The 14,577-nt window shown below is 32.5% G+C and overlaps 2 protein-coding genes across 2 annotated transcripts; both read left to right on the top strand.

Annotated features, from left to right (window-relative positions):
- The first annotated feature begins 506 nt into the window (after positions 1-506).
- On the top strand, positions 507-6,216 carry LOC122513550 (fatty acid synthase-like). Its single transcript, XM_043629954.1, has 13 exons — positions 507-696; positions 785-1,035; positions 1,128-1,359; positions 1,458-1,876; positions 1,941-2,234; positions 2,330-2,537; positions 2,647-2,807; positions 2,890-3,207; positions 4,054-4,559; positions 4,653-4,957; positions 5,029-5,433; positions 5,500-6,099; positions 6,197-6,216. The coding sequence occupies exons 1-13, from the start codon at positions 507-509 to the stop codon at positions 6,214-6,216; spliced, it is 3,909 nt and encodes a 1,302-aa protein (XP_043485889.1).
- Positions 5,909-9,399, top strand: LOC122526663 (fatty acid synthase-like). Its single transcript, XM_043650181.1, has 5 exons — positions 5,909-6,548; positions 6,628-6,863; positions 6,947-7,640; positions 7,723-8,554; positions 8,799-9,399. The coding sequence occupies exons 1-5, from the start codon at positions 6,231-6,233 to the stop codon at positions 8,999-9,001; spliced, it is 2,283 nt and encodes a 760-aa protein (XP_043506116.1). The 5' UTR covers positions 5,909-6,230; the 3' UTR covers positions 9,002-9,399.
- Positions 9,400-14,577: the final 5,178 nt, after the last annotated feature.

The following is a 14,577-nucleotide window of genomic DNA, read 5'->3' as shown; positions in this document are numbered from 1 at the left end:
AAAAAAACATTCAACAGAGTAGTTAGAAATACTACTAAACAATATAGCAACTTTAATTAAGAAACAAGGTCACAACAGGCATATTCATATACATTTTTGTCTTATTTTAGCATATTAAATCTATCACCGAAATTATGCCCACATTTTCCGAAACAACATGTATATTAATAAAACTGCTAGAAAAAAGTGATACAACAATTATGTAAAATATAAATTCAGTATTTATTAATATTAATAATGCTGATTCATTATAGACATTTTGCTTTATCGGAATAGGATAACAGACAAGATATAAGTCATATTTAAATGCAGATACATAATTTAAGTAGATTATTTAAAGTGTGCGCAAAAAGTTTCGTGACATAACGTGACATTTGAAAGAAAATATAGCATTGTTATAAAAAAGGATTTATCTCCGATTTCAATAATCGTGAAAATACGCTTAACTTAAAGTTCAGTTCATATTTCTATTTGCTACTTCGCGGTGGATAAACGAAAAAAACATCATGAATAAGAGTGAAGCAGCAACGGAATCAAACAAATATTTCGATTTTGCTCACCCAGAATCAGGCGAAGAAGTTGTCATTTCTGGGATAGCTGGAAGATTTGCCGAGTCTAGTAATGTAGAGGAATTAAAAGATAATCTATTTAATCGTAAAGATTGTGTCACTGATGACTTTCGTCGTTGGAAATCAGGTATCGATTATATAAACATAAATTATTAGATTTAACGGATAATTTAACATTAAAATGTTTCTATTATTATCATTTGTTCACACATAAGACAATCCGGAAATTCCACAACGAACCGGAAAAATTAACAACATTCAGAAATTCGATGCATTATTTTTTGGAATTCATTCTAAGCAAGCTCACGCGATGGACCCTATGAGTAGAATGTTGTTGGAACATACTTACGAAGCTATTATAGATGCTGGAGTAAATCCACAAGATTTGAGCGGGACGAATACAGGTGTATTCATTGGCGTAGGTTTCTGCGAATCCGAGAAATCATTTTTCTATGACAATAGTATGGTAGGTTAAACGTTGAAGTGATTCAACTTACAGATTACACGATTACTCGTATATAGGTTCATCAAATAAACAATACATCTTTTTATTGATAGATAAATGGCTTTGGGGTCGTTGGTTGTAACAAATCTACATGGGCTAATAGAATTTCATTTTGTTTAAATTTATCTGGACCATCATATAATATAGAAGCCGCTTGTAGTTCAAGTCTTCATGCGATAGAACACGCTTATAAAGCTATACGTAGCGAAGAATGCGATTACGCAATCGTCTGTGGATCAAATCTTTGCCTTAATCCAAACATATCTTTGCACTTTAATCGTTTAGGTATTGAATATATAAATTTGTTGAAATATTTGTACTTTTGTCTTTATTTTATGTTTCCAAATATTACGACTTTATTAATTCTTGGAACATTTTAAAAGGGGTGTTATCTAAGGATGGTCGTAGCAGATGTTTCGACCAAGATGCAACCGGTTTCGCGCGTAGCGAAGCCGCCGTTGTAGCATTTCTGCAAAAAGCAAAGAATGCTAAAAGAATCTATGCTACAGTTTGTCATGCGAAAACAAATTGCGATGGTTATAAAGAAGAAGGAATAATGTTTCCTTCTAGCAAAATGCAAAGTACTCTTTTTAGAGAACTTTATAACGAGTGCGGTGTACCAACGACTAGTGTTTCTTACGTCGAAGCTCATGGTACTGGAACGACAGTTGGTGATGTTGAAGAAGCGAATGCTATAGACAGCGTTTTCACTAAAAACAGAACTAATTCTCTATTGGTCGGTTCTTTAAAATCAAATATGGGTCATGCTGAAGCTGCCAGTGGACTTTGTTCCGTCGTTAAGGTAAGTAAACGTAAAAGGTAAACGTAAAACGAGAAAATTATTCTTCAATATTTGTTTCTTATAGGCAATTATATCAATGGAGTCAAGCCTAATACCACCAAACCTAAATTTTAATCGACCACGCAAAGAAATAAAAGCTCTTATGGAAGGACGAATTAAAATTGTTACTGAGACGACTCCGTTAGATGGTGAATATATAGGCATTAATTCTTCCGGCTTCGGTGGTACTAATGCTCACGTGTTACTCAAATCAAACCCAAAGAAAAAGGTCAATAATGGATTGCCGAACGACGATTTGCCTAGACTCGTAGTTGTTTCTGGACGTACAGAAGAAGCAGTAATAGCCATATTAAATGACGTACGTAATACGAAGCAGTATTTTGTATTATAGAAAGAAGAAGAATTCTATTTGTTAACATCGCGTTAATACAATTTTTATAATTTTTTCGGTAGATCAAAAACAGATCGGTAGACGTCGAATATATTCGTCTTCTTCATGATATTTATCTTAAAAACATACCGAAGCATTTATATCGAGGATACACGATAACTGGTTTTCAAAAATTTAATAAACAAATCCAGGAAATCGAGCATTTTTCTGGTATGAAGAGGCCAATTTTCTTTGTCTTCTCTGGAATGGGTTCACAGAGTCTTGGAATGGGTACGAACACTTTTTTCATTTGTTTTTTTATACACGTTAAATTATAATATTTACAAACAATTACTATTACAATGATTAAACGTATCGTATGGAACTGGAAATCTACTAGGTCAAGCACTGATGAAGTTTCCAATATTTGCTAAAGCGTTACAAAAATGCGACGAAGTGTTAAAACCATATAAACTGAATATTTATAAGATTTTTAGCGACAACGATAAAACGATATTTGACAATATCTTGCACTCGTTCGTTGGAATTTCTGCTTTTCAGGTAATGCTGATAAATATGTTTATATTTGCAATATATGAATACATTTGATAAGATCTAATAATAGAAAAGAAAATCTGTACAGATCGGCTTGATGGATCTTTTAACTTCTGTGGGTATAGTACCGGACTATATAATCGGACATTCTTTTGGGGAACTTGGTTGCGCATACGCAGACGGATGTTTGACTGCGGAGGAAATGATTTTGGCAGCCTATTGGCGAGGAAGAGTCTCGATAGAAGAAAAAATAATGTACGGTTCTATGGCGGCGGTAGGGCTTGGTTATAAAGATATAACAAAATTATGTCCGCCTGATGTTGACGTCGCATGTCATAATGGACCTCAAAATTCAACAATTAGTGGACCAGCTGAATCGGTTAAAATATTTATTAAAAAACTGCAGGTTCGTTTTCAGCAGATTATGATACGAGGTCTGTTCAAAAAGTATCAATATGTTGTGTGTGTAAAAAAGTGTAAGTATGTTGGTACTCATGTTCCTAACTTATGCTGACAAGTTTGGCAACTTTGAATGTTCTGTTAATTTTGGATAGCTATTTTTCTTGGTCGTGTTTATGTCTTCATCTTCAATTTTTGCTTATTTTTCGGCTTTTGCATCGAACGCCCGAACCGATAACGCCCCTGTGCACACATAGATGCTTGTGCTCGAATTTTTGGCCAAAAACAACACAATAATGATACCGCAGTCACTGTATTCACTAGATCTGGCCCCCTGTGACTTTTTCTCGTTCCCGAAACTGAAGATTGAGAAGATAAAGACGGCATCGAAGGAGGAGCTGAAAAAGATCACTAAAAATGATTTTTTGAAGTGCTTCGAGGATTGGAAAAAACGTTAGTACAAGTGTATAATATTTGATGGCGATTACTTTGAATGGGGCAAAGGGGGCTGTAGCATCATTATCGTGTTGTTTTTGGTTTTTTTATTTGTGTTGTTATCATGATGCGAAAGCCGAAAAATAGGCAAAAATCGAAGATGAGCCAAAACACGACCAAGCAAAATAGCTGTCAAAAATTAACCGAACATTCAAAGTAACCGAACTTGTCAGTATAAGTGAGGAACATGAGTACAAATATAACACCACAAAAAAATTGAAAATCGAATATACGTAACCCGCGAGAATTCAAAATTTATGATACTTTTTGAGCAGACCTCGTACAAACGATGAAAAGAATTACCTAATTGTAAAATAATTTTGTAAATTAGCTCATGTAATATATTTACGTTTACTAGGAAATGAACATTTTTGTACAAGAGGTATCGTGCTGTAATATACCTTATCATAGCCGTTACGTCGAAGCTGCTGGAAAGAAATTTTTGGCACAGTTAAAAAACGCAATACCTGTAGCTAAACCTCGAAGTAAAAAATGGCTTAGTACATCGGTACCTCGTAACGAATGGTCGAGTTCAGCCGCTCAATTCTCGTCCAGCGAGTATCATGCCAATAACTTTATGAAACCTGTACTTTTCGAAGAAATGTTAGATCTTATCCCCAACAATGCTGTCACGATTGAAATTGCACCGCACGGTCTATTACAAGCGATATTGAGAAAATCATTGCAACCCACGGTAACGAATATTGTATTAAATCAACGAGATCATGAAGATAATTTGGCAGTTTTTCTACGAGGTTTAGGAAAGCTTTATAATACTGGCGTACAACTAGACCTTTCTAAATTATATCCACACGTAGAATACCCAGTTAGTCGAGGTACTCCAATGATATCTCCACTTATTAGGTAACAAATATTTGAATATTCAAAGGACAAAAAATGAATAATCGAAAAAATTTGGGAATCTTGCATAAAAGTTGAATATAATTTGATGTTTAGATGGGAACATTCGTATGATTGGTACGTAACATCCTACAAGGTGGAAGAGAAAATTAACTCCGGAGATCAAATGATTGAGATATCGATCCAGGATGAACATTTCCAATACTTACAAGGTCACATGATCGATGGCAGAAATTTGTTTCCTGTAACAGGATATTTATGTCTAGTCTGGGAAACCATGGGTAGGAATATAGGACAGCTGTACACAGAAGTATCTGTTATCTTTGAAGATGTAAAGATTATTCGTGCTACAAATATTCCAAAAGAAGGCAAAGTGGTAATGACTGTCATGATTAAAAAAGGTAATTACTTTCAGAAATATGAGCAAATTATTTTGAAAGAATGTAATATGTTTTGATTTACAAATTTATAGGCAGTGGTAAATTCGAAATAATTGAGAGTAATGATGTTATTGTAACCGGAATTATTAATATTGCAAAAAATTTATCGAGAGATAAAGAACTTCTTGATTTGATAAAAGATAATAATGACGAGGAGGAAGAAGAATTAAATGAGGAGGATATCTACAAAGAATTAATGTTACGTGGTTACCAATATTCCGGCATCTTTCGAAGTATGCATAGTGCATCAGTTTCTGCAAGTAAAGGACACATCGAATGGAAGCAGAATTGGGTTGCATTCATTGATAACATTCTGCAGATGAAAATCTTAAGTTTAGATAATAGAGATTTACTTGCGCCAATTGGAATTCGAAAATTGGTAATAGATGTTGAAACTCATCAAAAATATCTTGAAAGTATTACCAATGATAAACAATGTAAATTTTTAATCTTATTAGAATATAATCATATTTATTAAATCATTATTTATCCATTATTCATAGCACAGAATCATTTAATTTCAGATATACCTATACGATTATTTAAACAGATTGACGTAATTGTAGCTCCTGGTATAGAAATTAGTAATACGAGATTCCACACGATAACTCGAAAAAGATCTACCAATCATCCAATTATCGAAGAATATCGATTCATTGCTTATCGTGATAAGAAGGAAATGTCATTGCGAAAAGTATTAACGTTATCTATGCACATTACTTTGGAAAATATACCAGTTAGAAATGTGAAGACAATAGAACTCGTTGATGATAAAGACAACATATCAGCAGAGGAACTTGTTTCTCCAATTCTTTCAGATATTCTAAGTAAATTACCTTCGATTCAAGCAAACGTTAATGTAGTTGCACCACCAAACAAATTTCACAAACAAGATATTCCTAAAGAGATCACAGTTACCAAATTGAATAACAGAGAATTAAATAGTTCCTCGCTATTAGCTGTGGGATCTTGTTTGTTGACCAAAGAGAAGAAGAACAACTTGAAGGAACTTTTACAATCAACGATATCCGGCGCTTTTATTTTATCTCGTGAGAAAACCTTTACACCATTGGATTCTTCAATTTTACAGGAGTTTCAATTAGGTATAGTTTTGGAGAAACGTACCTCTAAGGAATCATGGGTATTGTTAAGAAAGATACAGAAAATTCCACAAAAAACTCTGTTTATTAACGTTAATAGTAATGAATTTCAATGGTTAAAACAAGTGCAAACAATGCTGGCCAATAAATCAAAACGAATCAATAATGACACCAGAGTGATACTTGTTGAGGAAAAAAACTTCGAGAGTGGTCTTTTAGGATTCATCACTTGTTTACGGAAAGAACCAGGTGGTGAAATATTTCGAGCACTTCTAATTCAAGATAACAAAGCACCCAAATTTTCATCAGAAATATCTCTTTATTCCGAACAATTGAAAACAGATCTTGTTATGAATGTCTTACGACCAGGAAATATTTATGGATCATATAGGCATCAACTACTTCCACCTTCGGAACCCAAGCTTGCATATCATGCATTCATCAGTCAATTGGTATTTTTATTCGAAAACTTAATATTATATTTATTAGCATTAATATATTATAAAATAATATAATAATATTTCTTAACAGCTCCATGGAGATTTGAGTTCGATGCGTTGGGTTGAAGGACCAATTACAGAAGACTATCAAAAGGAAGATCTTGTAAATATTTATTACGCATCGCTGAATTTTAAAGACGTATTGATTGCGACGGGTAAATTAGCATCAAAAGTTGAAAGTAAAAGAGAAATATTCAACGAAATTGGATTTGAATATAGCGGAATCAGTTTTAATGGTCGTCGCATTATGGGGATGAATCGAAATAGGTAAACTGAAACGTACAAGACGAACATAAATTCAGTTTTCATTTTGAAATAATAGAAAATGGCGTACATAATATTCATTGCAGGTGTATATCAAATTTTTGCAAATTAAACGAGACTTTTTCTTGGACTGTACCTGAGAATTGGAGTTTAGAAGATGCAGCGACAGTACCGTCTGTATATTGCACATCTGTTGCTGCTCTTTATACGTACGGAAAAATGAAGAAGGGTGATAAAGTTCTTATCCATGCTGGTAGTGGTGGTGTTGGCCAAGCTGCGATAAATTTAGCCCTTTATGAAGGCTGCGAAGTATTTACTACCGTTAGTACACTAGAAAAACGTCAATTCATTAAAAAAACATTTCCTAGCATCGATGATAATCATATTGGAAATTCTCGAGATACTAGCTTCGAACAACTTGTATTGAAACAAACCGATGGCGCAGGTGTAGACATTGTTCTAAATTCTTTAGCTGATGAGAAACGTTTGGCATCCCTCCGTTGTCTGGCCTACGGAGGACGATTTTTAGAAATTGGGAAGTTTGACTTTGTCGCAGATGTTCCGTTAAGCATAGAATTCTTTATGAAAGAGATCAGTTTTCATGTCATAATGTTGGATACAATTATGAGTTCTTTTGAAATAATGAGTAACGAAATTAGTTCGGAATTCAGCAAACTACTTAAGAAGAATGTTATTAAACCGCTAAATAGAACAGTTTTCGATAAAGACCAAGTAGAAGCGGGAATTAGATACATGGTAGCTGGAAAACATATTGGAAAAGTAAGTCTATGTTAGTTGTTTGAACGCTCATATACTTAAACAATCTTAAATTGTTCAGAAATATACATTAGAAATTTCGTAGGTACTCATAAAGATACAGGAAGAAAAGGAACCAATGATAAGACCCATCTTAGCTGAACCTTCTTACATGTGTATTCCGAACAAAAGTTATATTATTGTTGGTGGCTTAGGAGGTATCGGTTTAGAATTAATCGATTGGTTAATTCTAAGAAACGCTAAAAATATTATCATTACTTCGCGGAACGGTGTAAAAACTGGTTATCAGCGCATGAGAATGAAAATATGGGAATCGTATGGCGTGAATATCAAAATCCTTGTTGGTCTCGATGCCACTAAAAGAGAAGACTGTGAGCTTATTGTGAAAACGGCTATAGATGAAGGTCCCGTTGATGGTATATTTAATCTCGCGGCTTCTTTGGATGATCGAATTTGTGCAAATCAAACGATTGATAGTTTTCAAGAGCCTTTCAAAGGAAAAGCTTGGGCAACGAAATATTTTGACGAGGTAACTAGAGAACTCTGTCCAGATCTTCGACACTTCGTAGTCTTCTCCTCTGTTTCTTGTGGAAGAGGATGTGGCGGTCAAACGAATTACGGCATGGCTAATTCTATTATAGAAAGAATATGTGAAAAACGAATAAAAGATGGTTTTTCTGGATTAGCCATTCAATGGGGACCAATCAAAGAAGTCGGTATTGTTGCCGGCATGCAAAAGGACGATAAAGAACTTTTAATTGCTGGTACCCAACAACAAGACATAGCATCATGTTTACAAGAGCTTGGTAAATTTTTGTTACAAAGTAAACCTGTGGTTTCTAGTATGATGATACCTGAAAAACAAGTAATTAGCAAAAATGTGAATAACATTGTAGATACTATGCTAAACATTATGAGTAAGTTTTATTTTAACAATACTATTGCTGCAATTATTATTTTTGTGAGAGTGAGCACTTTTATTCCAAATATAATGAGCATTCGTAAAGAGGGTTGACCGGAGGTATTACCCGTGAATACTTGAATGGTTATAGAAGTCTGCCAGAAAACGAAAATTCCGGTTCGGGTAATTCAACGGATTGACTCACCTCTTTTCGAATCCCATATTATTATATTTGTAAAAATATAAATTCTTGATTGCAGATATTAAGGACATGAAGAGTATCAGTAAACACACTCCCTTGGCTGAACTCGGAATGGATTCAATAATTGTTGTAGAAATAAAACAGACGTTAGAGCGCGAATTTCAAATATATCTAACCACACAAAATATTCGAAACTTAAATTTCGCCAAAATAATGGATATAAATAGTAAGGAGATCGATTTTAATAATCGTGATTCCTAAGTACTTAATTATATTGAGAAAAGCAATTGTCTGATGTCTACAGAAGAGAAAATCTGATTGTTTAGAGAATTATCTGAGGAATCATTAGTTAGAGCATTTCGTAGACAGACCATGCATAAATCATACACAAATTCATCACGATTTAGGATCCTATATATTTATAATATTAAAGTTCAAATAAATAGATACAAATAGCACAAGCATTAGAAAAAAACGCATGTATAATATGTTATTCAAGTATAAAACCAACTCAACAGTGTGGTAAAATAAAAGAAAAATATATAAAGGAACCATCAAATCATTGTTAATATTATCTTGAAAATCCTCGGTAGTTTCTTACTATTTGTATATTCAATTTAATTTTTGAATTAAATCATTGTTACATGTCCTAACGACAAGTATACTAGTATTTAGTTGCTAAGCCTGTTTTAGCCACTCTACATTCACCGAGTTTAACAAGGACCAGGAAGATTCGTTTTTCCAAAAGATTAAATAACAATAAAGAATAACAAATAATGAGAAGATTTCGAGAAAATCAAGTGGATAAGGAGGAATTGAGGATTTCTAGGTGAATTGCGTAGAATATCGTTCACCGTAGCTCTGGTTCTCAAAACATTTAATACAAAAATTAGATTACATACAGTGTTGATAACAAATGTGCGACCCTAAATTTAATTAAATTTTTATGCTTCCCTCAGAGTAACAATGTTTCCCTTCGCTGAGTCTCTTAACTCTCTATGGGCCGAATTTTTGTTATAAATAAAAAATAATTCTTAGAACTGAAAATCAAAATTATAAACATATATATGCAGATGAAAAAAATTTTCGGGTTTAAACAATTTTATTACAATAAATTCACAGTGTTACTTTCAGGAAAAAACGGCCCAAAATGTTTCCACTTCTACATAGAAAAACTTAAGCGTGAAATTCTACGAAGTATTTTTTATCTGACGTTAAACATACATGTACATTGCATTTTTTACATTTTATTTTCGGAATTCTTTTACTCCTGGAATTTTTGCAGCATCCTCTATTGTCCGAAAACATTGGCCAATGTGCTACTTCATTTTTTTGTACGTTTTATATTGGAAGTACTGTTTTTGGTCTCTTTTTAATATTTTTATGTAATTGTTTATCTACATTGGTAAAAACAGGATACCCTCTTTTCTTACGGATTCCTTTGTGTTCCTGATGTAAACAAAATGTAAAGTCAGTTTTAAAAGTCAATAAATTATATCGATTCCTGCGGCTTACAGAATACGATGAATTTTGTCAAAGGATACGCGACCGGTGTAAATTAAGTAAGTATCACCAATTTTTTTCGTAAAAATCTATCCCCTCTGGTAACTTTATAGCTCTTCTGTAATAAAACTAATAAACATGGTCAAGAATTGTTCGCTAAAACAAATTCCTCAACTTGTTTCAACATTTGACTGAACACACATGCTTTATCCTAAATATACAGAAATTTCCCTTATAGGCCATTGTTACTTCAAAGTAACAGAACTGTATCATAAAAAAAAGTAACAAAATGATATTTGAAATACAAAAAGATAAGTTGTTATCGATATTCAAACTCAGGATTATTATATACATAATTTTTTATTCGATAAACACCGACAGAAGCACAAATAATATCGATTGAAACAAAACATTTTGCTTGCTTCTATTGCAAACAGCTTGCATAACATTTATTTTTTATTTCAGGTTGATTGTATTAGCAACTATCATGAATATTGGTATTAGTTGTCTCGGAGACATTATACAATTAAGATGTATACGCCATCTCATTAAAAAAAAACTAGAAGTATTTAGTAAAATATCGAAAAATTATCATGTTACCTGAAATTAACACGGATCGATAGAGGGTAATAATTCTTTAAACTTATAATGGCGGCTAGTGACAATAATTAGTAACAACAATGGTTTAACAATTCTCTAAACTTAATAATCTTCCGCACTGATTTTTACCACTTATTACTATTTCCTACACTGATTCTCAATATTTGTTGGATAATTAATAATTGATAAAGACGGTCAAGAGCACAAAAGAATACGCAACGAAGTTAAATCAAGGTACGCAGAAAGGTACGCAGAAGAATCCAACGATAAGAACAGAGCGACACGGAGCCAAAATAACCCTTCTTATATAGACCAAAAATTATCCCTGGTGAAGGTTCTCTTGCACCTATTTTCCAATACATTCAGCAGTGTTAATCATAATCGCGGGCGTTCTAAGAAGTCGCATAGGCAGAGGCAGGATTTAATTAATGCACAGTGGCAGCAGCTAGTATATTTTTATATTTGGTTGGCAACTAAGTGATTGCGGATTTTGTCGATAAATTATTATTAAAATAATCCCATTTGAATCCCATATGAATGCAATCTTATTACCGGAGAAAATGTCTGCCGTATAAAACGTAGGCTTCAAATACTATAATAAATAACATATTAAAATTTCAGTTTTTTTAAAGTACATTCGAAATTTGATTTCTTTTTTGCATTTTCGAAAGTGTCTGCCATAACCTCAAAACCGTCACAATTATCTGCAATTATTTTTTTTTAATAAGAATAATAGTAAATAATGAAATATCCAAATAGCAGCATTGGTATAATGCTTTTGAAGTTGATCTAAGTTTTCTAACTGTGCTACCTGAGTACTATTTGCGAAACGAGGTCCAACATGATAATATTTTTATAGATAATTAATAGTTTTTTTTTAAATATTGTAGAAGTAAAGTTGAAACATTATATAAAAACTTTGTGCAATAGCTTTTATAAAACAAACTTAATTATTATAATAAAAAATAACTTAAAAATTCTCCTTTTTTCACGACTCTGACTGCATCTCACTCCTCTTCGCAGAAAGGTAGGCGTACGACATACCGTCCTATTCCGTCGCGTTTCGTGTTTTGAACATAGTGTGTTTCGCATTCTATCTGTTTTACCGTCTCGGACCGTGTCATGGCCGTGTCTTCAAATAACCAAAACTTCTCCAATTGTTCCCTTAACCCCATCATTGAAAAAAACGAGATTTCTCCCTTCTGTTTGTTCGATTCGATTCCGCCGGCGACTAACCAGCCTAACTGCGTCTTCTGGTGCATTAAATCACCGTTTTCTCGTGATAGAAGCAATAGTCCAACAGACATAAGAGATAAAGTGCCTATCAAAAGGTCGACGGACAATGGCAAATAGAATTGAGGATTAGCAAATTTTCGATCAATCGGAATTCTAACGAGTTCGCATGAAAAAAACTTCGTTCACAGCTTTGTCGGCTATTTTAGGAACGATTTGTAAAGAAAGATTTCGTTTATATCTGTTATCTAGCAATTGAAACGTTATTTCGATAATGCCTGTTAAACGAGTCTTATTATCGTTGATTGCGTGAATTGGAATTGAATATGGTTTAATCGGTAAATCTAGTTCTGATTGATTCGATATATTTCGCGTGTTAACATAAAATATTGAAGTTGGTTATATCAATTAGAGATATGCTTGGGACTTTGTCGCGATTGGAACTCCCGAAAATTTTAATGCTCCTTAAACCTAATAAAGATCAGCATGATTTAAACTCTTACAGAACAATATCGCTCTTACCATTACTATCTAAACTGCTGGAAAAAGTAATATACAAAAGAATGAAACGAATAATTTCTGACAAAAACATGATTCCTGACCATCAATTTAGATTCCGAAACAAACAATCTACCGTTGAACAAGTACACAGACTAATTAATACGATAATCACAGCTTTAGAAAGTAAAGAGTAATGTTCCGCCGTCTTCATTGATGTAGAAAAAGCTTTCGATATAGTGTGGATCACGGATTATTACAAACAATCAATAAATACTTTCCACACAAGTATTACAAACTCCTAAGATCTTACCTTTCTAACAGAACATTCTACATAAAAATAAAAGACACTCATTCGAACAACAAACTAATCAAAACTTGGGCTCCGCAGAGAAGTAGAAGAGAGATTAGAAAGGACTTAAATATCCCCACGATACAAGATTAAATAACCAAGACAACCTGTAGATACGAAAGAAGAATTGATACGCACATAAACCCACTAGCCAACGACAACTACAACCAACATATCTCTAGAAGGCTCAAAATAATCCACCCAGAGGACCTAGTAAAAACTATAACTAAATGAAATAAACGATAATAGCGACGCTTTCTCATTGGAGAAATCGTCCACGTGCTATCTTTTTTCACTTATATAACAATTTACCAAATGTCAACGGACAAATTGTAAAGATGTATGGAGTTAATAAAAAAAAAATAAGACGTAGATGTTAGAGAACAATCGCTATTAAATGTGTACGCAGATATTTCTAAAATAGGTAAAGATGTTTTTCTTAAAAGTAATATAGTAAAAAATCAATTAGTTGCTTATAACGTCCAAAAATAAAATTATTAATAAATGTGTCACAGAGAAGTAGGACAGGGTAAGAATTGAAAGCGTTATTTCGATCTTAGTGTTTTTCTTTTGTTTCTTTTTTTCGATCTTATTGAACGTTTTGTCCCTTCATAGGGACTTTTTCAGCAACCGCAATGTTATTACGACTTTTTTTGAAAAATACATATTATAAAACATTTAAAACTTAACTTGATCGTTAAAGTTTAGAGTTTCTTAAATATTATTACAAAATCATACATTCTTATATTTTTTAAATAATAAAACTGTACACTTAACATATCTACAAATCGTTATATAATAAACTGTTATATTTAAACACGTAATCAAAACAATACCAATTCAATCTCTGATTCAATCTCTTCTCAAAATGTTATTCCATTTTATCATTTTATGAAGGAATGAGAGAGTTTAAAATATTGTAAAGATTATGTTTTGCGTAAAGAAGTACGATGAAAAATTTCGGTAAGCATTAAGATGAGTAAAGATATAATAGTTTTGTTAAGAAATAGTTACATATATATTATACAGGGTGATTCACTAACTCTTGCCACCAAGATAGCTCCGAAAGTATGATAGTAGCTGAAAAGTTTGTAGAACAAAAGTTGCATGAAAAATTCGGAAGTATAATATGACGTTATGTTTTTGTTTTCTAGGTTTAGTCACTTTGGAGATTTAAAAGTCAAGTTTGTTTTTTTGAATGGAATGCTATGTTTTGGTACTTATTTTCTGATATATTAAATATTTCAGTACACAAACGGAAGAACACAATTTGATAAGCGACACTGTAAATTGTCATAAAATATCCATTGAGTAAGTGCGAAATTATAAGTAATATTTCTTTATTTAATTATTATAACATTGAATAATCTGTTTACTTTTATGCTACGTTAAATTGCTCAGATGCATTTCGAATGTTAAATATTTAATTGTAATTCTTCTCGCAATGATTGTCACTGTTTTAAACTTTTTATGTGTAAGTAAACTGCTCTAAATAGCAGCTAGATTTTATATGTTACCTATATCTTGTTTAGTTTTTATTTCGATGAAAAATGTTTTTTATTATATAATAATGGAATATTAATACATTACAGCTAATTATACTTATTGTTTATTTTTTTGCAAGAGTTAAGTTAAACCAATTTTTATTGTT

The sequence above is a fragment of the Polistes fuscatus genome, unplaced genomic scaffold (assembly GCF_010416935.1).
Source record: "Polistes fuscatus isolate 324 unplaced genomic scaffold, CU_Pfus_HIC Scaffold12, whole genome shotgun sequence".
Lineage (NCBI taxonomy): Eukaryota > Metazoa > Arthropoda > Insecta > Hymenoptera > Vespidae > Polistes > Polistes fuscatus.
The sequence above is the reverse complement of the archived record's forward strand: the minus strand, read 5'-3'. Positions and strand labels throughout refer to the sequence as shown.